The sequence below is a fragment of the Peromyscus californicus genome, unplaced genomic scaffold (assembly GCF_007827085.1).
Source record: "Peromyscus californicus insignis strain IS unplaced genomic scaffold, ASM782708v3 Scaffold_9__1_contigs__length_137607984, whole genome shotgun sequence".
NCBI classification, from domain to species: domain Eukaryota; kingdom Metazoa; phylum Chordata; class Mammalia; order Rodentia; family Cricetidae; genus Peromyscus; species Peromyscus californicus.
Window position 1 is genome coordinate 82095021 of NW_026294617.1, and position 23457 is coordinate 82118477.

At 38.9% G+C, this 23457-nt stretch overlaps 1 protein-coding gene across 3 annotated transcripts in view; it reads right to left on the minus strand.

Moving 5' to 3' along the window:
- Magi3 (membrane associated guanylate kinase, WW and PDZ domain containing 3) overlaps positions 1-23457 on the minus strand; it is a 224258-nt gene that overhangs the window by 25384 nt on the left and 175417 nt on the right. For all 3 annotated transcript variants that reach the window (XM_052730272.1, XM_052730273.1, XM_052730274.1), the window contains exons 10-15: positions 22148-22753; positions 20538-20569; positions 13458-13614; positions 10799-10890; positions 8339-8531; positions 5458-5637 (exon numbers count right to left, since the gene is read on the minus strand). In XM_052730272.1, the coding sequence (XP_052586232.1) occupies positions 5458-5637; positions 8339-8531; positions 10799-10890; positions 13458-13614; positions 20538-20569; positions 22148-22753 (1260 nt within the window). The remainder of the gene's footprint in view (positions 1-5457; positions 5638-8338; positions 8532-10798; positions 10891-13457; positions 13615-20537; positions 20570-22147; positions 22754-23457) is intronic.

Consider the following 23457-nt stretch of genomic DNA (forward strand, 5'->3'; position numbering starts at 1 on the left):
CCTAGCTAAGGGTACTGCTGGCTATCAGGACTGTATCAAGTGGGTTTTTTTTAAAAAGCTACTTTAGAAATAAGATCCTCTGGCTTTGCTGAAAGGTCAGTGAACAACTCCCAAGAGAAATCTCTTAACAAATGCAAGTCAAGTTTTATGCATAGGACTTGGTAATTGGTTCAAAAACCAGTACAATGAAATAAATGACTGATCTCTAAAATGAATCATATTTCTACACAAAAATTAACTTGTGGGCTGGGAAGAAAGCTCAGTTAGTAGAACACTTGCCTTGCAAGCATGAGGATCTCAGTTCAATTCCAAGATTCTATATAAAAACGGGTATGGGCGTGGGGGGGGGGGTGGAGAGATGGCTCAGAGGTTAAGAGCACTGGCTGCTCTTTCAGAGGACCCAAGTTCAATTCCCAGCAACCACATGGTGACTCACAACCATCTGTAATGAGACCTGGTGCCCTCTTTAGGCATGCAAGCATACATGCAGACAGAGCACTCATACATTAAACGCCCCCTCCAAATACATGCTTTTTAAAAATGAGTACAGGGGTACAAGGTTATAATCCCAGTGATCAGGATGCACTAAGATAACTGGGGCTAGCTGCCTAGCCAACCTAGTCTATTGGTGCTCTCCAGGCCAATAGAGAGCCTGTCTAAAAGGAAGTGAACTGTGTTTCTGAGGATGACACCTCACGTTGTCCTCTAGCCTCCACACACACACACACGTGTGTATGTATATATATATATATACATACACACGTGTGTGTGTGTGTGTGTGTATGTATGCATCCTCCCAACACATAGACACAATGGCATAAAAATGAATTTGTTTCTTGAGATCTTTGTCAAATTCAAACGTTACATGTGACTAGAAGGCTGAATATTTACGTTAAGACTGTTTGGCTCTCCTCATTGTACAAAGCTGCGACTACCACACAGACAGACATGCAGTGCAGCTCTGTTGCAGCTCTGGCTTAGTGTATAAGGGCCTTCCAGACTGACTGCGGGTGGTGGGGGGAGGTGCAATATTGTCACAGCTTAAGACAGGTTCCCAGGCACTCAGGGCATCTTGTCAAAGAAGGTGTCATCCAATGTGTCATTAGTGACATCTGTACTAGGGCACAATTCTACACTCTCTGAGAGTTTCCTAGCCTAGGTCAATAGTTCCCGGGCCCTTGGGCTCTTCATGACTACTGACTGATATGAACGGTGATAGTATTTTTAGATGGCACTGCGAAGTAGGCTTAATTTCTTGAGTAAAACACTCCTTACTAGTATTTCTGAATCACAGCTGCGAGTGTCCCGTAGATATCCAACAGACTTTGATTTCGACTGGGAAAGTTATTCTTGGTCATGATTTATGTCCTTGACTCTGCTAGAATTATACAATAGTAGATTTTATTTTTAAACGGGGACAATTAATGTGAGACACAAGTGCCTTTTAGCACTGAATGAAATCAAGCACTTAGGAGTCCTTTTTCCTTACAAAGAGAATAATTAGAAAACCGTCAGTGTAGTGTGGGCCGTGTTCTCCACCAGGCATTCTGAGCTAGTCCACTAACAGTGTAACAGGTGGGACATCAGAGACATGTGGCAAATCATGCAGTGGCCCTGTTGTGACCTTCTAAATCAGCACCTTAGTTCTACTTCATTTTTTAGTTTTACTTATACATAGTGTTCATTCTAAATCCCCCGAGAAGAAATCACTCAGCTCCGTGGCACACTGGAGGGTTTGTTCAGACTTGGGAAAGCATCAGACAGAACTAACCTCTGAAATCTCAGTGGTTCCCGTTCTTACAGTGTTAGCAGAGCAACAGCCAGGCACTGCAGCACGGCCGTGTGCAACGTCCCAGGCTGCTCTGGGTGACGGAAGGCGGAAGTGGCCAGATCCTTAAAGTCTTGGCTTGTAGAGCAGAGCTACCAAGGCAACCAGAACCAACAGGCCACCTGAACGGTCACACCTGAACATCTGGAGTGGACTGGGAAGTTTGTCCCAGTGTTTCTTCAGAGTGCACACAGCTCCAAGTCTTGCCTCCTTTTCGTTGGTATAGTCTATGGACATCTGCCATAAAGGCTCCTTTTCCATGTCTCTCTACACTCATCTCTGGCCTCAATCCATCTCACAGTCTAGCACGTCCAGCTGCTTAGGTCAGGTTAGTACTCTTCAACACTTACATTCAGTAAAAGAGAAGACAACAACCTTTTCTCAAATAAAACCTTTGCAACCAGAACGGAAAGGCACATGACAAGAGTAACAATGACACCTCTGAAGGACTGGTGGAGGGCAGATGAGCACTTCCTGCAGCTACAACAAGCCTCTTCTAAACCTAGGCTCCACCGCACTGAGGCTCACTGGGAGGCTCTGACCGGGACCTCTTGATCTCATAGGAAGTCAACTCAACAGTCGGGAACCTTACAATTTCAAACCTGACACCAGAGATGTTACTGGAACTCCTTTTTGAGACATGTGTCACAGAAGACACATTGACCTAGAAGAAAAAAGTCATCTATCTCGAACAGGGTTCTGAGGCAGGTCCATAAAAGGAACTATTAGTACAGCTAGGTTGTCGCCTTTCCACAGAACACACTCACAAAGCACACCTCTGTTACTGCATTAACTGCTCTGCCTCTGTGAGTGAAAGCTCTTTATTTACACTTACCCCAGGATTCTTCTCTCTGAATGAGACAAATGTCTCATTCTAGGAGGAGTGCTCCAGGGCCCAGCACTCGTGAGATTATTATCTAGCAGTTAAGTGAAATTACCAATTCTGATTTTGTATCTTGACTAAAAACCTTGAGTATTTATGAAAAACATACCAACCACCTGGGCCTAATTTATGCTCACACTGATAACTAATGAGCTGCAAACACTCATTTCCTGCCACATGTTAGTTTTGCCTCAATCTTACATTTGAATTAGGTTTTCATATCTTATTATTAAGTACTGATTAAAAACTTTAGGCCAGGCGGTGGTGGCGCACGCCTTTAATCCCAGCACTTGGGAGGCAGAGCCAGGCGGATCTCTGTGAGTTCGAGGCCAGCCTGGGCTACCAAGTGAGTTCCAGGAAAGGTGCAAAGCTACACAGGGAAACCCTGTCTCGAAAAACCAAAAAAAAAAAAAAAAAAATTGTGCCAAAACTTTAAAGGTTCTCTAATAGAGAAGGTTGCTGGGTATCCAGTGACTCTGACACTGAGCTAGGAGGATCATTTAAGCCCAAAAGTTCAGGAACAGCCTAGACAACATTATAAGATTCTGTCTCAAAACCCCAATGTGTTAGGTAAGATGATAATAACAGTAGCAGTAGTGACCTCAGCAAGCCTCAGCAGCTACCATGGTTCTGGATCTATATGCCTCCCCTCCCCCAACCCCCAGACAGGGTTTCTCTGTGTAGCTCTGGCTGTCCTGGAACTTGCTCTGTAGATAAAGCTGACCCTTATCTTAGAGATCTGCCTGCCTTGAGTGCCGGGATTAAAGGCATGTGTCACCACCAACAGACAATATGCTTATCTCCTGCAATCCTCAAACTCAGTGATAAGTGATACAATATGTTAGCGCCATCTTCAGTTTATAGAGGAAACCACAGCTCTTGTAGGGTAAATAACCTGCCCCAAGCTAAGTCCCTCTGCTATTAAAGACAGAATAGGCTTAAATCCAAGTTTTCTGATTATAAAGCCTAAAATATTTATGATATCATCTTATTCAGAGGTCAAATATCTATACACACAAAGTGTTTAAATCAATATAAAAGCAAAGTAAATGTAAACAAATTAATATGAAAATGTTAAAACACGTAAGTAACACAACTTCTTTCTGAATTCATCTGTATTATTACTTTATTTGACAGTGCACACTAGATTCCCATTTTTTTGCAGTGATAGGAAGAGAGCATCTTTAATATAAAAGTGGTCAGCGCTTATCACATAGTATAAAAATCATTTACTAACCTGAATGTCTGGGATTAATATAATGACCAATAGGACTATCTTTAATAGTAATAATACATCATCAAAACCATCTCTTCTTTCATATTTCTGACACAGGCCACATAATCATCTTCACAGCATCAGCCACAGTTCGAGTTCCAAGTGTTACCATAGCAACCGCTTTTGGCGACTGGAGCTGGTTGACAGTGAGCAGTGACCTGACACCACTGTGCTGACTCACCCACGCCACAGCAGCTCCTCCCTTACATGCATGCATTATTGTAGCAAGATCTCTGCAAAGTAGTTTCCTGAAAACCTTTTTTTACTTTTTTTTAAACTAAGGTCTTACTATTTAGTTTAATAGGATCTCCTACCCAAGATGGAATCAAACCTACTAACAAAGGATAGAATATTCTTATGTGGTCAAGGATTTTTATTGTTCTGACTTAGAAAAAATAATTATTAGATAACATAACACATAATATCAGTGTGCTGGTTCTCATCTGATATTCAATAGGATTTCATACGCATAGCTAGGATTATTTATTTATTTATTTATTTATTTATTTATTTGGGTTTCTCTGTGTAACAGCCCTACCTGTCCTTGAACTACTCTTTAGAATAGGCTGGTCTCGAACTCACAGAGACCCACCCACCTCTGCCTCTCGAGGGCTGGGATTAAAGACATGCACCACTACTGCCTGGCCTAGGATTCTTATTTTTTAGAAACATAAAGACAAGGCAAACATTTAATGTGCTGAATCGTAACAATCTTGTGCTTACTAGGTTACCTCCTTCCTTTATATAAACATTCATCCATCTCTGATGCAAAAATTCTGTTAACACTGGCTCAGAATACTAATTTTTAAAAGTTCTAACAAAATCTTACCTTTCAATGAAACAGATATGGAAGGCAGGAATGCCTCTTTTCATTCAACAAGAATGCTTCATAGTTAGAATACAATTGTTATTAAGCAACATACAATAACTAAGGCATAGTTGGGTCAAGATTTTCTATTTCTCAGTTTCACTCCTTCTCAACTGTACCCAGAATTTAATTCATTTCTAATTTGGAAAATCTGTGCCCTCCAAACTTAAAAATTATTATTTTAAAAAAATTCAAGTTGTATCTTTCTCCAAAGTCATGAAATTAGGTCCCTGGCAATTTCCGTGTTTCCTTAGTATAACCTTGGTGAAAACTGAGACTTATTTTATAGTATTTGAGATGCCTGAGAAATCCAAAGGTCCCCCCCCCCCCACACACACACACACTAAAAGATTCACTATCTTTTTTTTTTTTTTTTTTTTTTTTGGTTTTTCGAGACAGGGTTTCTCTGTGTAGCTTTGCGCCTTTCCTGGAACTCACTTGGTAGCCCAGGCTGGCCTCGAACTCACAGAGATCCGCCTGGCTCTGCCTCCCGAGTGCTGGGATTAAAGGCGTGCGCCACCACCGCCCGGCAAGATTCACTATCTTAAAAAGCTCTATCTCTAAGGCGTTCAGAAGGGACAGCGGGACACAGCAGCCCTTACCTCCTGGAGGCGGCTTGCTTTTAGAGGTGAGGATGACAAAACCAAAGCCTTCATTCTCCTTTCTCTGTAAGACAACATCATAGGCCTCCTGGGCAGGCCTGGCTGGGAGCTCTGCCCGATTCAGACGGGGGGATCCGTTCTGTGTGAAGGCTTGAGGGCTGTCATCTTCAGGCTGTTTCTCTATAATAAACATCATCAGTTTTAATATTTATGGGAAATAGTTTGTACTAGGTAAGTATTTTAGTGCTGAGCTAATAAAAGAAAATTTCATTTCTAATAATATAAAGAATAGAAATGTAGCATGATGCCTCTCCTCCTGGGAATCAAAGTACAGGTGTAGGCAGCAGGGATATATTTGACTTTCTAAATATTTAAAATATGACACAGATAAAATACAGATGACCTAATGTTATTTCACTTTTGAGAAAGTTCCTCAAAACTTCTATGAGATTAGATAGTTAAAAAGAACTGTTGGGCCAGCCAGTTAGCTCAGTGGGTAAAGGCCTTATCATCAACATGCACACAATAAATAAATAAATTTAAAAGTTAAAAAAAACTCGGATTATTGGAATTGCTTTAGTTCTAGGAAGATTATAAAGTTTTAACAAAAGTAGATGTTAGAAGAGACACAGTAAACTTTCTTTTAAAATTAACTGTAATATAATTTAGCTCAGTGATTGATGTTCACAGATGTCTGTGGAGGTGAAAGCTTCCAGAATGCTCCCCAGACCGTCTGCTATGTGCACAGGATATATCTTATAGAGGTGTTTTATAATTGAAGTTTCCTGATTCATGAGACTGGCTGAGTTCTTCACTATACCCCATATACAAGGTGTACCAGTGAGTGGCAGACGCTGCTGGGTATAAAGGCATATAGAATCCCCCAGCAGGGGCAGTTAGCCTATGCCCTCTTGCTGCTATTCAAGGATAGACAAGAACTAGAGAGTGAAACGGGAGCTTTAATTAAAAAAAACAAAAAGGAAAAGTTTATTTGTGTGCTAATTTAGTCAGACATCAATCACTAGGAACCCCAATGTACCACATTTGCTTAAGACATATTATAAAGCCTCTTTAGCTCTAAATTTGCTTGATATTAAGAATGTTTTAGCTACTGAGAAAACAGCTAGTTAGTAAAGTGCCTGGGCCACACTGGGAGGCAGAGACAGGTAGATCCTTGGGGCTTGCCCGCCCAGTTTATACAGAAAGTTCTAGGCCAATGAAATACCCTGTTTCAAAAACAAAAGATGTTTTAGGGATGACCACCAAGGTTGTCCTCTCTGTGCACATGCCTCCTCCCCACACAGACATGAGCACACAGACACATTTTTAAAAGAGTATGCTTTAGAATCTCAACATAAAATACCAACACCCAGTCATTACTGAGAAAGCAGAGGTGGGTTCTTTTCCCACTGGAATTCTTTAGCCAAGTGTCTAATAACATCAACTTACTATAAAACTCCATGGCTTTCCCTGTGACCAATGTCAGGTCCTCACTAAATACAGGCATGCTCTGACTCCAGCACAACCAAATCGGAGCAGTACTGCATCAAAGTCTGTATGCATCTCCAGTGTGCTCTTATTACAAAGAGGTAGTCCTTTTGTCGTGCACTGCGATCTGGCTCAGACCACCAGCTGGACTTGGTTCAGCAGTAAGCTTAATCCCCAGCACCACAAGAGAGCAGATGATACTAGTACTCAAGTTACTACGTTAGTGAACACCTACTTGTCAGGCAGAAACTCTCCTAGGTGCTAAAGCTATAGGAGGCAGTAAATGGATCAAAATCCATCTCTTCATAAGCCTTAATTTCTATGCTACTGAACTGTCCTTTTTGGCAGGAATTTACTTATAAAATCCTATCCAGCTAGACATTGTGGCAGAGGCGGGTAGATCTCTATGTAGGATAGCCTGGTCTATATAGTGAGTTCCAGGCCAACCAGGGCAAAGCTGCTCTCAAAAAAAAAATCATATTCAATACTCACAAAGGTATTGATAAGAAACTGTAAGAGCTGTTCATATTCTATTGTCATGATTTAGACTCTGGACTCTGCAATTAATCCTAGACCCATTATTTACTGTCTGTGAACTCACTGTAGGTGACTGTATGTGAAAATAATTACATCATAGACTCTGGGGTCCAAATAAACTAACTGATACACCTGATACATAGTAAGCACTAATAAGTGTTAAATTATATTACACCAAAACTTTTAGTGCATGTGTGCGTGTGCATGCGTACACTTGCACAAATGGAGGCTGAAGGACAACTTTGCATGTCAGGGTCTCTCACTGGCCTGGAGCTCACCGATCAAGTAGACTGGCTGGCCAGCAAGGCCAGAGGCCCTCCTGTCTCTGCCTCCCCAGCAGTAGGATTATAATTCCTGCTGCCCTGCTTGCCTTTTTACAGGGCTGTTATTTTTAATACATAACAACTTGCTTGGCTTTTTATAGGGCTGTGGGGATCAAATAAACTCAGGTCTTCATGCTTGTAAGGGCAAGAACTTTACTGAGTTATCTTTCCAGGTTCTAGACCAAAACTCTACTTCCTGTGAATATTTGGTATTTCACTATGATCAAGACTTTTGATATATTCAGGTAGGGGCTATCTTGGTTTGATGAAATAGCAATATTAATTTATTTAAAAAACATTTAAACAGTAATTTATTGGTAAAATCGACTCATATGATAATATAACTTAATATAGCAATCCAAAATGTATTTCTACTTTGGAAAACTATTTTTGGATCCTTTATACTACAAAGCTTTCTGCTGGGTCCTGATCCCAAATAGGTCAGCAAATACACTGATAAATATTGCAGAACACCCTATAAAACCACAGCAAGTGCATCTTTAACTTTTCAGTGCTGAAAGAGTTTTACACACCTCCAAAGAAGATCTTTCTCCTGACAGTTAGTAACACATGGCCATTGCGAGCAGCGGTGGTCATTAAGTCCAAGACTTGCTTGTGTGATTTTCCTTTAACAGGAATCCCATCAATGCACATCAATTCATCAGCAGCGCGAAGCCGACCATCCTTTTCAGCTGCTCCCAGGGGAATAATGGCCCCAATGTATATCTGTAAGATAGTAAAGCGTAGGTTGGCCTATGCAGTTCACTAAGATCAGCCAGAGTTTAAGACTTCATCTATGAAAAGTCATATTTCAGAAAAGTGGTATTTTAGAAATTATATATTCTCCAAAGTGGTACTTCAAATACCCACTCTGTGTTATGGAATTCTAGATCCTCAGGGTTGAGCACAAGGAAGAAAATACAAAATTGCTTAAGAACTAAAAAGGACCTTCAAGTTCTCCACCACTACAATGTAACAAAATGCTAAAGGAGAAAAGGTGTTCTACAATTCCTCACAGCGACTAGGGTCAGTCTTTTTTTTTTTTTTTAAAGTTGGTTTTTCAAGACAGAGTTTCTCTGTGTAGCTTTTCCTGCTCTGTAGCCCAGGCTGGCCTCAAACTCACAGAGATCTGCCTGCTTCTGCCTCCCACATGCTGGGATTAAAGGTGTGAGCCACCACATCCAGCTTACCAGGGTTATTCTTACGATTCTCGCACGTATACAATGGCCAAAAGGACAAGTTCAGATATACAACCAAGAAATAGCTCTTGTTCCTAAAATGTCAGAGGGAGCAGGGAAGATGAGGGTCATCTGCATTTTGTAGAAAAACCCAGTTCATTTTGTTCTCCAGCAGTTAGAACCTGTAATTTTATGCTAGTTTTAGAACTACTAAAATCTGACATTTAGAGGAGAATGGTTGTTCTCAGTTGTTGAAGATAAATTCTTAAATGTTCTAAGTGAACATTGTAACTATCAACAAAACAGAAGGCAATAAAAAACACACATGCTATCAAAACCAAAGTATCTGACATTTGCTGTGTGCACAATGGGCCATAAGCTTTATGTCTCCAGTGACCCCTGTCATTGTAAGCTGCATGATTAATTATAACATTTATATGCTATAATATTATGCTTCACTCAGAAATAGAAGCTTTAATATTTAAAGGACTAAATTTCTAAGAGTAACAATGCAGGACTTTTATATCCTAAATAACAAATGTAAATGTGCTCTTAAACTCTTGATCATATTACTGCTATCTTTCAACACTAAGGCAAAATGTACAACCAAAACCCACTGTGTTTGTTTTCTTAATTAACCCACATAAACAAAATTCTGAACTTTAAATGCTTTATAAATGTGGCCATTATTTCTTCTAGAAAGAAATTTAATTATTTTATATTTCTCTAATGGCAGAGCTAAGAACAAAACAACAGGCAAGTATTGAGCCTCGTGCCAACTTTCTGTGGAGTATTCTGAAGACCAGCCATTGTGATAGAGGAGACACTGGATTACATACAGGGTGCTGAGAGAAGGAAAATGCTAACTTAGACTGTCTAATAAAGGCAGAGGTGAACAATTAGCTCAATAAGCTTTTTCTCTGGCACTAGGAATCAAACTCAGGGTCTCATGCCTGCTAGTCACACACATATCTACTACTGAGTTACAATTCTAGTTCCAAATAAGCTTTGTTTATTTACAAAGAACAGAAGTAAATTAACTGATGTTATATTGAGAGCTAAATACTCAGTTTTTAAAGTTTTAATGTGGTTTTAAGCGTAAGCCACACCATGTTAACCTAACAGACCATGACAGACATAAAATGTAGTATTCATATTAATAAAATCATTAGAGAAAAATACCTAGCCAACTTGAGGAGAAAAGGAAACAAAATAAAAACAGCACTGCAGTGGTCGGACGAGCAATGCTCCCCACAGGCTGTTTCCTGACTACTTGGTCCTCAGCGATGGCGCTCTTCAGGAAGTTATGGAGCCTTTGGAGCTTCGCAAAAGGAAGTACATCACCGAGAGCGGGCTGTGAGAATCACAACCATGCCCTCCTTCCAGTGCGCTCTCTGCTTCCCAAATGTAGATGGAAACATCATCTCCCAGCTTCCTGCTCTGGCCACCCGGCCTATGCCTTCCTGCGATTATAGACTCTCCTTTGGGAATCATATGCCAAATCAGTTCTCCCTCCTCAGTTGCCTTGATCGTGGGACTTCATCAGAGAACAAAAGTAACTACTACAACCTATCTATGCAGTCTCCACATCAGAGCATGAACTAGAGCAGCAAGCTGGTGTGATGGGCACACCTTTAATCCCAGAAAGGGAGGCAGTTGCAGGCTGATCTCTGTGACTCTGAGGTCAGCTTGGTCTACAGGGAGTTCTAGGTCAGACAGGCTACATAGTGTGACACTGTCTCAAAAACCCCAAACCCCAAACAAAAACCAACCAAACAAAACCAGGAGCATCAATATCCCAAAGTTTACACTTACAGACTGGTCAGGTCCATCTCCTCCCAGCACCCTGAAGCCAAACCCTGATTCTTGTTTCCGAAGAAAAACATCCAGATCTTTGGTGTTTGGTGCTAAGGAAAGTAAGAATATGTAACTATAATTTATTTTAAATGGATTAAAATAAAATAAAGCTCAATATTTAATAGAAAAATATTATAGAGCTTTCAAAAAACTATAATCTCAGAACTATCTGATATTTATGTAAGAGTTTAAGGAAATTCAAATGCTAAATAAAACTGTCAAGACCAATTAGGTTACTTACCACACTCCCATCTTCTCAGTATTTCACTGACACTAACTTCTAATGTCCAATCAATATTACAACATTAAGTTCAGACTTATCAAACTGATAGTACAAATAATAAGTTAACTTTTGGGCAAGGTTCTTTAAATTCTTGGAAAAGAGAGCCCTCCAAATGCCTTATTTCTACTCTTAAGGGAATAGCTTTATCTAAGAAAAATATTTTATGGGAACTATTTACTTAGCCTAAATGTGCAAAATGTTAGTATTTTTAAAGAAAAAAAGAGTAACAGGCACACAATATCTCTTAGTGATCCCATTTTCTAGGTGGGTAAATTAAAAGCCTGAGTAACTCACCTGATGTCTTCCAGTGACTGGTAGAGCTAAGTATTAAACCAAGCTTGACCCCCCAGATGCCAGGCTTACCCCCACAATCTTGTCCCCAAAGAGCTGGGGACAGCATTAATAAGAATATAAAATCAGGAAAACCCATTTCATGTCTAAGAGTCTGTCTCTCGGAAAATATTAGTTTTATTAATAAGTAACATGCATTTACTAAAAAGGAAAAAATAGAGAAACTTCCAGGAAACTACATAAAAGGTAAGTGAAATCTGGTGCAGGGTGATTTCCTGGCAATTCTTTGGAAGCCATCTCCTTGGATAAATACTTCCCACCAGAGTTGGGGACTTTAGAGGTGGAGGGGGGTGACTAACTGGGGGACATGAGCTCAGCAGGAGTGAGGAGCAAGGTCCTAGGTCCAATTGCTAACAGCAACAACAGCACAACACCAAACCTCCATGAAACAGAACACTGGAATTAGGTGAGTTGGGCTGGCAGGATGGCTTAGTGGGTCACTTGCTGTGAAGCATGGGGAAGAAATGGAATTGAACCAAAGCTGTCCTCTGAACTCCACACCTCCATGTGTCTGTGGCATGTATGTACTCATACACACATCACACCCATATACACACACAGTAATAATAAAGTAAATTTCAAAAAGAAAAGAGAAATCATGAGTCAAACTCACTTGTTTTATTGGGGCCCAACGACACTGCAGCAATTCTACCAATGTTAAGAATGTATTAGACTACGATAGTGCCTGAAGAAAGGGGTACCACACATGGCTGTATGAATTTAAATTATTGCTTTGCTATGCTTATACCTGGTCTGATTATCACCTTTCTGAATATGGCCAAGAGATATCAAGATAAAAATGTACAACTAGTTACATAAGCATGAAGTCAGCTACATAGACTATTTCTATTTCTGTATTCCTTTTACAATGCAGATACAGTTCTACTACTTAAAAACAAGTAAGTTTTCAAAAATCAAACCTAAATAAACCTGAAATTTTACTTCAGAAAAGATTTATCATCAGTAACTAAATTAGTGTAAAAGGATACTTTTTTTTCGTTTTCATTTTGTTTTCTGAGACAGGGTTTCTCTGTGTAGCCCTGGATGTCTTGAAACTCACTGTAAATCAGGCTGCCCTCAAACTCACAGAGATCTTGCCTGCCTCTGTCTCCTGAGTGCTGGGGTTAAAGGTGTGTGCCACCACCGCCCAGAGATCCTTTTTAATTGTATACTTTCTCTTCTCCTCTCAGCTGGCTCCTTGAGCAAGTCCACTGTGGTTTCCTCCTCTTACTTCACACCACTCTGATTAGCCTCCATCCTCTAGCCAGAAAGATCTTCCTAACACATAAACCCAGCACTATTTTCCCTACAGCTAAACCTATTCTGTGTTCTCTTTCATACACCCAGCTCCAGCTTCCTCATCTGCTGTCCCCAGTCTCTGTGGCTCTCTTCCTCTGGCTCTCCTTGCCAGTCGCAGTCGTATTGCACTTCCTGCAGAACACCACGGCCAAGGGAGCCCACACACAAATGCTCCTCCATTTGTCTTCTAAATAACACCTCCTCACCCTTGAGGGCTTAGGTCTGCTTCCTGTAGGAAGCATTACCTGCTATTTCCTACGACTCATGCTGATGAGTTGATTATTTCCTACTCTGTATCCCAATTTATCCAGTTTATCTTCTATCGCTGTCCCTGCTAGGCTACATGTACTCATTTTGACCCCCAAGTTCTGGGTTAAAGTCCAGCCCACGTCCACTGTGCCATTGGACTTGCACTGTATGTATTGATTTGATCATGTATTCGTCTGGGTACAGGTACCTATTTTTTTCTGTATTGCAATTTGTTGTGGACAGCTTGTACTTAATTCATGGTTTTGGAAAAAAATGAATATTAAATGTATGTGGAAAAAAAGTTCAGAATCACATTAAAATGGGAATGAAGGAATAGTTTCTCAATATGCTTGTAAAGGATGGTAGAGTTCCAATTTTAAAATAATTCAAATTGATCTTGTTACATGATCCCCTCAAATATTCCCAATTACTTACGTTTATCTTCATATAAAGTCTTAGACTTCAGGTACACCTCAGAAGGATCCAATTTTGGGGATCCTGACCTGATAATGCTGGGCGGAAAAGGCATAGGCTGGGGAACAGGCTCATTTATGGCCTCCAAACTTCCTGAATTTTCCTTTGTATCAGTTTTCTAAAATGGAAAAAAAAAAAGGGGGCCTTACTTAGTATTTTAAAAATAAGATGGCACAAAGCTACACAGAGAAACCCTGTCTCGAAAAACCAAAAAATAAAAAATAAAAAAATAAGATGGTTGGTTATTTCATAAGACTGTGCTGTGAGCTGGAGATGTTAACTAAGCAGGGTTGTAAAGGAGACAAAAGTCACCGAAGACTGCTCAGATGTCCATGAATTCACTTATATGGCCATGTTAATCTGGTTAAAATGTATTAGACTGACGTTATTTAAAGTCATTTATATAATGATTTGACTAAGGGGTTTTAGTCTTATGTGTAAACATTCTTATCTTTTCCTCTACCACCAAGACACAAATTGACTTGGAGATGAAGATAAATAAATAGAAGGCAACAACACTTCTAAAGAAAGCAAGAGGAGAGCTCCCCCCCCCACCCCCCACACACCCCCACCCCCTCACTTCACTGAATTTAATTTCCAGTGAAGACGTTTAAGATAACACTCTAAGAAACCCCTCCTGTTCCAGATGTATGGCAAAACCTCTGCTGGGCAATGACAATCCATATACCAAAGCACCCATTCTGGGCAATCAGTCAGAAAAGGGAAAACAGAATACAAAGACAACTTTCCCAAAGCAGTCAGACAAAATTATCTCTTTCCTTATTATTATTATCACGGCATGGTGTATGGTGTGGGGTGAGACAGGTGGCGCTGGGTTTTTATTAAGACCATCTAGGAATTCAGGTTACAATCAACTGTGGACTCCTTTGTTTGTTTGTTTGTTTTTTGAGACAGGGTTTCTCTGTGTAGCTTTGCGCCTTTCCTGGAACTTGCTCTGTAAACCAGGCTGGACTCAACTCACAGAGATCTGCCTGCCTCGGCCTCCCGAGTGCTGGGATTAAAGGCGTGCATCACCACCGCCCTGCTCAATTTCACACTCTTAATGACTTTCAAAGATTGCTGGGATACGTTGCTCATCTATGGCCCACTATTGGAGTAAAAAATATTGAACTGATTAATTTGTTTCAAACTTTAAAAGGTGACAAGACTCAGATAGTCCAAGAGAACTATCAGCTGAAGCTGAGAGAGAATTTGGTGGAAAAGAAATTACACAATGCACACGTGGATCATGTGGATCCAGAGCTTGATTGCATTCTGGTTATTTTACCCTCTATGCATTCTCCTACAGGAATATTATTGCAGAGGGAAGATGTCATCTTAGAATGGATATTTTTACCACATAAATAGAGTAAAAAATTAAAAACTTATGTGGAAAAGATTTCTGAGTTGATTCTAAAGGGAAAATTGAGACTTCGTCAATTACCAGGAATAGACCCAGTAGAAATTGCAGTACCTTTTACTAATGATGAAAGTGACAAATTATGGGCAGAAAGTGAACCCTGGCAAAGAGCTTGCAGTAATTTTTTGGGAGAGATTAACAACAAATATCCCCAAAGCAAGAGAATTCATTTTATAAAGAGAACTAACTGGATCTTTCCTCACATTGTACAGGGAACACCAATTTCTGGAGCTCAACATTTTATACTGATGCAAACAAATCAGAAAAGGCAGGTTATAAATCAGGAAATTTAAGTAAGTGGCTCAAAGCCCTTATGATTTTGACCAAAAGTCAGAATTATATGCTACTCTGATGGTACTAATGGATTTAATGGAATCTTTTAAACATAGTTACTGACTCTCAGTATGCATAAAGAATTGTTTTACACATTTAAACTGCTGAATTTATTCCTGATGAGTCAGAATTAACTTCGTTATTTATTCAGTTACAAGAAATAATTAGGAATAGGAACCATTTCATATAAATATATGTCACACATCAGATCCCATACAGGTCTGCCAGGCCCTCTAGCATAAGGTAATGACAAAATTGATCAATTATTGATAGGAAATGTGTTGGAGGCCTCAGAATTTCATTTTAAAACACCATGTCAATAGCAAAGATTTGATAAAAGATTTTTCCATCACTTGGCAACAAGCCAAGGAAATTATAAGGAAATGTCCTACTTGTTCTTTGTACAACCAACCTCCACTACCTGCAGGAAGTAACCCAAAAGGTACTCAAGGGAATAAAATCTGGCAGATGGATGTGTTTCATTTTGTAGAATTTGGAAAATTAAAGTATGTACACCATACCATTGATACCTATTCAGGATTTAAATGGGCAACTGCTTTGAGTTCTGAAGAGGCTGATTCTATAGATCACACATTTGCTAGAAGCTATGGCCATCATGGGTATACCTGTACAAATTATGATTGATAATGCTCCAGCATATGTTTCTAGTAAAATGAAACAATTTTTTGCTTTTTACAATATAAAGCACATTACAGGTATACCACAAAATCCTACAGGGCAAGCAGTTGTAGAAATATCAAATTGAACTTTAAAGGATATGCTAAACAAACAGAAAGGGGTAACAAAAAAACCCAGAAATAGATTGCATAATGCTTTATTAACTTTGAATTTTCTAAATGTTAATGAGAAGGAATGATATCTATGGAGAGACAATGGATAATAGAAAAAACTATGGAATTAAATCAGCCTGTATACTTTAAAGATGTGCTGACCTCAGAATGGTAACCAGGATATGTGTTACGCTGGGGACGAGGTTTTGCTTTTGTTTCCTCAGAAGAAAAGCTATGGATACCATCAAAATTGATAAAGGTTCGATTTGAACAAGAGAGACCTCTTATTTAGAAGAGGTGATAGTTTATCAAATAGCATGGCCATTTGTTCAATCTAAACTAACTTATAAGGTTAACAAATGCTTCTCATTTGATCAGATATAACTTGTCAAAAGGGAACCTCCCCAAAGTTAGGGTTGGGACAGGGTTTTATTTTTGTCTTTTCAAGAGAATGAAAGCATCCAGCTAAGGAATCTGAAGACCACTGGACAAATGAGACATCTGAAGAAAAAGGACAAATCATCCAGAAAAAAATGTCTCAAGAAAAAGAGTAACGTGGCCTATTGATATATCATATTTTCAACAGGATAAAATTTCATAAATCATCCTTAATGTTTGTTTCTGCTATTCTCTGCAGAAATATAATGAAAATAGTCTTTTTGTAGTTCCAGTTCAATTAAACATTAAGGGTGGTTTTGGAGTTGGAGTGTGGCTCTCTCCTTCTCTAAATCCAAGCATGTTTGTTAAAGTAAAATCCAAAATCTGTCTCATGTCAGAAGAGCTACCTGATATGAGACAGAAGAAAAACAGAAATTAAGGGACTATTCTATTACCACTAATCTCATAAGTCTTTGGTTTTATTTTTGACTCTTTAAAACTTTTCTTAAGGTATAAATATTATCCCAAAATTTACAAGATTAATATATATATTAAACTTTTTGTCATATTGATGATCACATAGAGTACTAACTAATTCTAGAAAAAAGCTTCATCTAGTTTCCTGTACATGATTTCGGGTTTGAGTCTCTATCAGGTAACTAGTAATTAAGTTTTTGTACTCTGGAATGTACATAACAAAATATGATCCTTTAACCTCTTTGAGATCTGCTACATATGACATTTAAAATGTTTAAGTTTTCTGCAGTGAACCATGACCATATCAAACAATCACCTCTGAAGTCTCCAAAAGGAGGATGGGGCCCCACGATGATGATTCCACCTGCACTGTGATAATGCCACTAAGATGACAAACACCACCCAAAGATCAGCTTTGGACTACAAACTGCTCAGGACAATTTCGAGGTAGCTGGCTGAGATGATCCAGCTTCACAGACTACTCTAGTCAGGGCTTGAGACAAGCCCTGAACTTTCCCATTATGCAGAGACTGAACAACAAATGATACAGCTACCTCTCCCAGGACTTGACAATTAACCCAAATGTTTCTTTTCAGGATCCCCTAAAGGTGCTGTTGCCCCCAGACAGCAGGAAGTAATTTTAAGAACATGACACCCACAATCCCAAGAGAGGAAGTGGGTGGTTTTTGATCTTTCAATGGGTTATGGATATTTGTTATTGTTTAGGGTGGTTGGTTACAAGTCATTATTGGTAATGGTTAAAAAAAAAGCTGAACAATGGCGTTTAGATTCAAGATTCTTGTTTTGAAAAGAAAAAAGGGGGATAGAGATACGATAGGATATAAGGGTAGATTATTGAATCTACTCTGAAAAGAAAAAGGTTGGATATAGAAATAGGATAACATGTTGTAGAATATTATTTTAATGTGTATTTCTTTTGTTTATGTTGCTTTTGTTTAACTCTGTGAAGCTGTGTTACTGTGCCTGTCTAAAACATCTACTAGTCTAATAAAGAACTAAACAGCCAATAGTAAGGCAGGAGAAAGGATAGGCGATACTTGCAGGCAGAGAGAATATATAGAAGGAGAAATCTGGGAGGAGAAAATAAGTAGCCAGAGAGGGAGGAGGACTCCAGGGGCCAGCCACCAGCTACATAGCCAGACATGGAGTAAGAAGGAAAGAAAAGGTATACAGGAATAGAGAAAAATAAAAAACCTTTGAGGCCAAAGGTAGATGGGCTAATTTAAGTTAAGAAAAGCTGGAAAGAAAAAAGCCAAGCTATGGTTGGGCATCCATATGTAAGAATAAGCCTCTGTATATATACAGAGCAAAAGAGCAAAAACAACAATAAAAAGGTAGATTACTGAATATACTTTTAAAGCAAAAAAGCAATTAATAGTATTACATTGAAATATTTTACATTGAAATGGATCTTTGTATATTGATAAAAATTTGAGATTATTTTTGTTAGAACATATTGTACATACATTTCTACTCTTGTTCAAGGTATTGTACGTATACAACTCATTTAACAATGTAATGCAAACTTCTGGTCCTTGAAAGTTATTATTACCAACTATTTAGGATAATAAGGAAATGCAGGTTAGTAATTAGTCACCTATTACAATTGAACTTGTACTCATATTAGGTATGTTTTCAAGGTCAAACAGAGATATATTTTGGATAGAGAGGTCACTTTCAAACACTTCAGAGAGCTACAGAATATGGCATTTAAGATGTTTAACAACACAGATTCTTTTTTTTTTTTTTTAATGACCATGAGATATGTCTGCTCTTGGCAGTACCAATTTACTTCAGAGACGATGATGAGACTCGAAGAAACTCCATATGGAGTTTACTTTCTTTGTGGTAAAAGTTAGCCACTGGACAAGAAAGTGCTCTTGCCTTGACTGCTGACAGTATGCTGTCCAAATGGGACAAGCAGGACACAAAAGAAAGTGACTGCCAAACTTTGCCAAGACAAGGTAGGACAGCCCTTCAGAATATCCTGCTTCACAGAAAAGCCTGTCAGATATGCTAGGCAAGTAGGCTGAAGATGGATGCCCCAATGTTACAAAGGAACCTTGGGTGACTGTCCAGGCAGTCAGCTGTTACTGCCATTTCTCACATATTTTTAGAAGTTGATTGCTTGCACTTCTTGCTTACTCAGGCAGTATTATTTACTTCTCGAGTCTCTGATGGCTTTGAAGATTTTATAGTGGTAGTTATAAATTTTCCTTGTTACCAGATTCAGAAAAGAAATTCACTAAAGAGGTGTAAAGTGTATAGGGTTGAGAGACATTAGAAGATAGTTTTGGTAAGACAAGTTAGAATAAAAGTGAATTAGGTACAACCTTTTGGACTCACTAAAATAGGGTAGATAATGGAGTATTTTCTCTGAATTTGTCAAATGTTTATGAACTAGACATTGTTGATGAATTTATTGCCTGTATTTATTGTATGTAGTTATTGTACTTATTGAATATAGTTTTTCTTTTATTAGTTATAATCTTTTTTAAAATTTTAGACAAAAAGGGGGAAATGTTGTGATATTTTGTTTGTGCTCTAACAAATAAAGCTTGCCTGGAGATCAGATTGCGGAGCTAGCCACTAGTTAACCATAGAGGCCAGGCAGTGGTGGCACACACCTTTGATCCCAGCACTTGGAAGTGATATGGCTGGGCAGAGAGAGGAATATAAGGCAGGAAGAAACAGGAGCTCACCCCTTTTGGCCGAGGTAAGAAGTCTCTCTAGTGGCTGCTCCTTTACTTCTCTGATCTTTCAGCATTTACCCCATTACCTGATCCACTCAACAGCAACTTTGCAGATTTGATGTGTTGGTAGAATTAACCTATTTCATACCATGTGATCTTTCCTTTAGACACCTATGACTTTTCATAGAAACCACCTTTCTATTCCAAGTTAGCCAAACCATTAACTGAGCTGAGATTTTAATATAATTGTCTTTATATCCATGTAGGTATCCACAAATATATGTTATGCCTGGTACAGTTTCTTTCACCATCATAGCACTTGGCACCACCATTTTAATGTCTATTTTCTCCTATAGATCTTTAAATAGGTTTCTCGTTATTCAAAGGAGTAATAAAGAAGACACTGTTTCAGATCTAATAGTCTTATCATTTGATATAAGAAGATTTAGCTCAGAAGGTAACAATATGAAAAGTTTTGCTGAGTCTTAAATGTGAGTTCATTTAAGTCTGGTTATTTACAGTCTTCATGAAATTAGGATCAGCTACTATGTCTTCTCCTTGGGCACCAGTAAGAAGATGCTTGCTATCTGTCCTAACATTTAGCTACTTTTTACCTGGCTCCTCCGGAAAAAAACTAATAGGATGTTTACACAGGTTCTTCAGTGGACCACTTTATAACTTTGTGAGTAGGACCGTTGGTAATCTGGGCCTCTAGTCTTCTCCAGCAGCAAGCCTTAACCAACCCAGCACAACCCTCTCAGGGAGTTTTCTACCAGCTCCTCGGAATTTCTCATCTAAGCCTAGGGCAATAAGCCCCTCTTTGACTTCTCACAGCCATTCCCATAGTAAGAAGCTGCCCTTCCATAGGGGAATGAGGCACCTCTTTCAGGGTATAGGGAAAGCATTGGAGGATCACCATAGTACTTACCATTTTGGCAGTTTTAGTTGGTGAACGAGGACCTAAAATTAAAAAAATAAAATTAAAAACAGAGGAAACACTCCTAGACCATAAACATTAATAATGTCTCTGATAAAACTTCAATTTCAGAAGGTTAATAATAAACTCTATCTAGTATCAGCTTTGTGTCAGACATTAAACATCTATTATCTTCAACACTACCACATTCCTGAGGCATAAATGCTAGTATCATTTAATAGTTACGGTTCCTTAAATCACAGAAACAGTAAGCAGAGAGGCAGCAAACTTATATCAACCCCCAAATATCAAACTTTGGTCTCTGTTAGATTTGTTAGAAAACTCTCAAGCATTCACAAAGATATTTCTTTTAAAGATCTATTTGCATTTATTTATTTATCTATCTATCTGTCTACCTGTTTATTTTTTTTTGTGTGTGTGTGTATTCACTAGTGTGCTGTTTTAATATTTAACTACTTCTTACCTGGCTCCTCTGAAACAAACTAAAAGGGTTTTTGCAAAGGTTTTTCAGTTGTCTACTTTATGACATGGGAGACAGGGCTGTTAGCAATGTGTACACATGGTGGCCAGAAGAGGGCACTGGATGTCCTCCTCGACACTCCACCTATTCCTGGGAGGCAGAGGCAGGCTCTCTGCCTGAACCTAGGGCTCACATTTTCTTGGGTGGGCTGGAAGTCTCCACCCACTTCTGAGCTGAGGTGAAGGCATTCAAGGGCTGCCTGGCTTGTTATATGGATGCTGGTATCTGAACTCTACTGACCCATTCTGTCAGCCCCATCATAAAGATTGTTTTTACCTGACTCTGAGCATACTGTACTACATCACCTGGAAACTATATCAAAATGGATAAAAAAAGAAAAAATGCAAAAAAAAAAATGCAAAACAAGAAGTAAAGTGTGCCTCAAATATAAAAACTAAGAGTTGAGGAGATAAGGAAGAAAGGCTAAACACTAGTCGTTCACTGGTATGGACTTAAGAAAGTCTACTGAAATTCAACTTTGTAGTTAGTCCTTAGAATTAGATTTAAAATGTCTAAGAGTGGTTCGTATCAGTTCATGACCTTGAAAAATTAATTTCCCCTTTTTTTTCTTTACATAAGCACTGTGAGATTTAATCAACATTTACGGGCAGATTGTAGAGCTTAAGACAAAGGAAAGGCTAACACCTCTTTGTTTTCCTCATACATAAACATGTTAGAATTTACAATCTCTGGTGTGGTCCAGAGTTCTTGATAAAGCACCACTGGCTAAAAAAGTCAATTTCTATTATCGCTATCAACTGAAAAAATGAAATTAAGAGGATGTGTTTTATTTGATGTAGCATAGTACCATGACTTTCTCTAATCATTAAAATTATAAATTGTATTTTAAGAAGACTATCATGGGAAGAAATTATATTCATAAGGGACATGAATGAAACCACTAATAATCAACACAGAGTTTAAAAAGATACTGCTCGTGAAACATGCAGCCAGAGTCACAAGAAAAATGCACACTAATTGCCAGGGAAATATGCTAGTAGAAGACACCTGCCCTGGCAGGGCGGGCAATGATCGGATATAAATGCTTGGAATGAAGAGTCACCCTTGTGCTGTCACTCACCTCCTCTTAAGATGAGCAATGGCACATCTGCACCGACTGGGAACTGCTTTAGTACTTCTACCACTTGGAGATGTGTTAAATTCTGCACATTCTGGTGGTAAATTTCTTTGATGACATCCCCTTTTTGAAGGCCTTGACACCACTGGCTATCCAAAATCATTTTCACCTTCTGTCCGGCTGGGCTGTCAGCAATCGCAAACCCAAAGCCTTTGGGGCCCTTAATCAGAGGGATAGTCACTAGTTCAGGCTGGGAGCTGCCCGACGATGCCAGGGATGCTCTCTGTTCAGTTGAATCTGATGGCCCGTTGAGACGGTCACTGGCCAAGATTTGGCCTGGTTTTCCATTTTGATCCAAAGCCATTGCTCCTGGTTTAAAATCCTGAGTGTTCATGCACGTCTCTCCCTTTGTTAATGATTGTCCATTGATGACAGGAGTAGCAGCAACAATGTCCACAACAGGATCTTCACTGTCATCAGGAAGTGGATAACCACGGCATAAAGTAAGGTTGACATACTGGCTGACAGGTACCAACTGAAACATCTGGACAACATCTGCATGGGTGTGACCAAGGACACAGTTGCCATTGATGTCTACAATAACATCACCTGATAAAATATAATTATGTTAAAATATTAAAATCACCAAATAAGTTAATCTTTTTGCTAGAGGAAAGGCAAAAACAAAATCAGAAACTAAATCGGAGTTCTGAAACTCTCTAATTGTTTATAAATATTGAAATGAGATTTGCAATACATATATTTGCTATTAAAACTTTGCTATAAAAATAGATACAAATGTCTGCATCTTTTAAGACTTATTTTTAATATTTTCATTCATTTGTCTCTGTGTGTGTCTATGTCAATGTGTATGTAATGCATGTGTAGATAGTGACAGAAGACAGGACAGGGTGTTGGGCTCCCTGGAGCTGGGGACACAGGTAGCTGTAAGCTACTGGGAACTGAACAACCTGGGGTCTTTGGGAGAGCAGCAAGTGCTTTTGTTTTTTTTTTTTTTTTAACCATTGAGATATCTCCTAAATGTCAAATTATTAATTATTTTAACATCAAAGAGTTATAACCTCAAATTCAAGCCTATTATTTAAAAACTCTCCAAGTTTTATTGCATTTGTTATGTACTTTCTGAGCCATTACTAAGTGGCTAGTCAAAACTTAGTACAGTGTGGGTAGGTATTTAGCACATACAAAAGAAAGTAACTCCATTGGCTACTTGTACAAACAAGCTATTTATCAATGTCTCTTAACTCTATTCTAATGCAAAAAAAGAGGAAGAGTAGAATGACATGATCTCT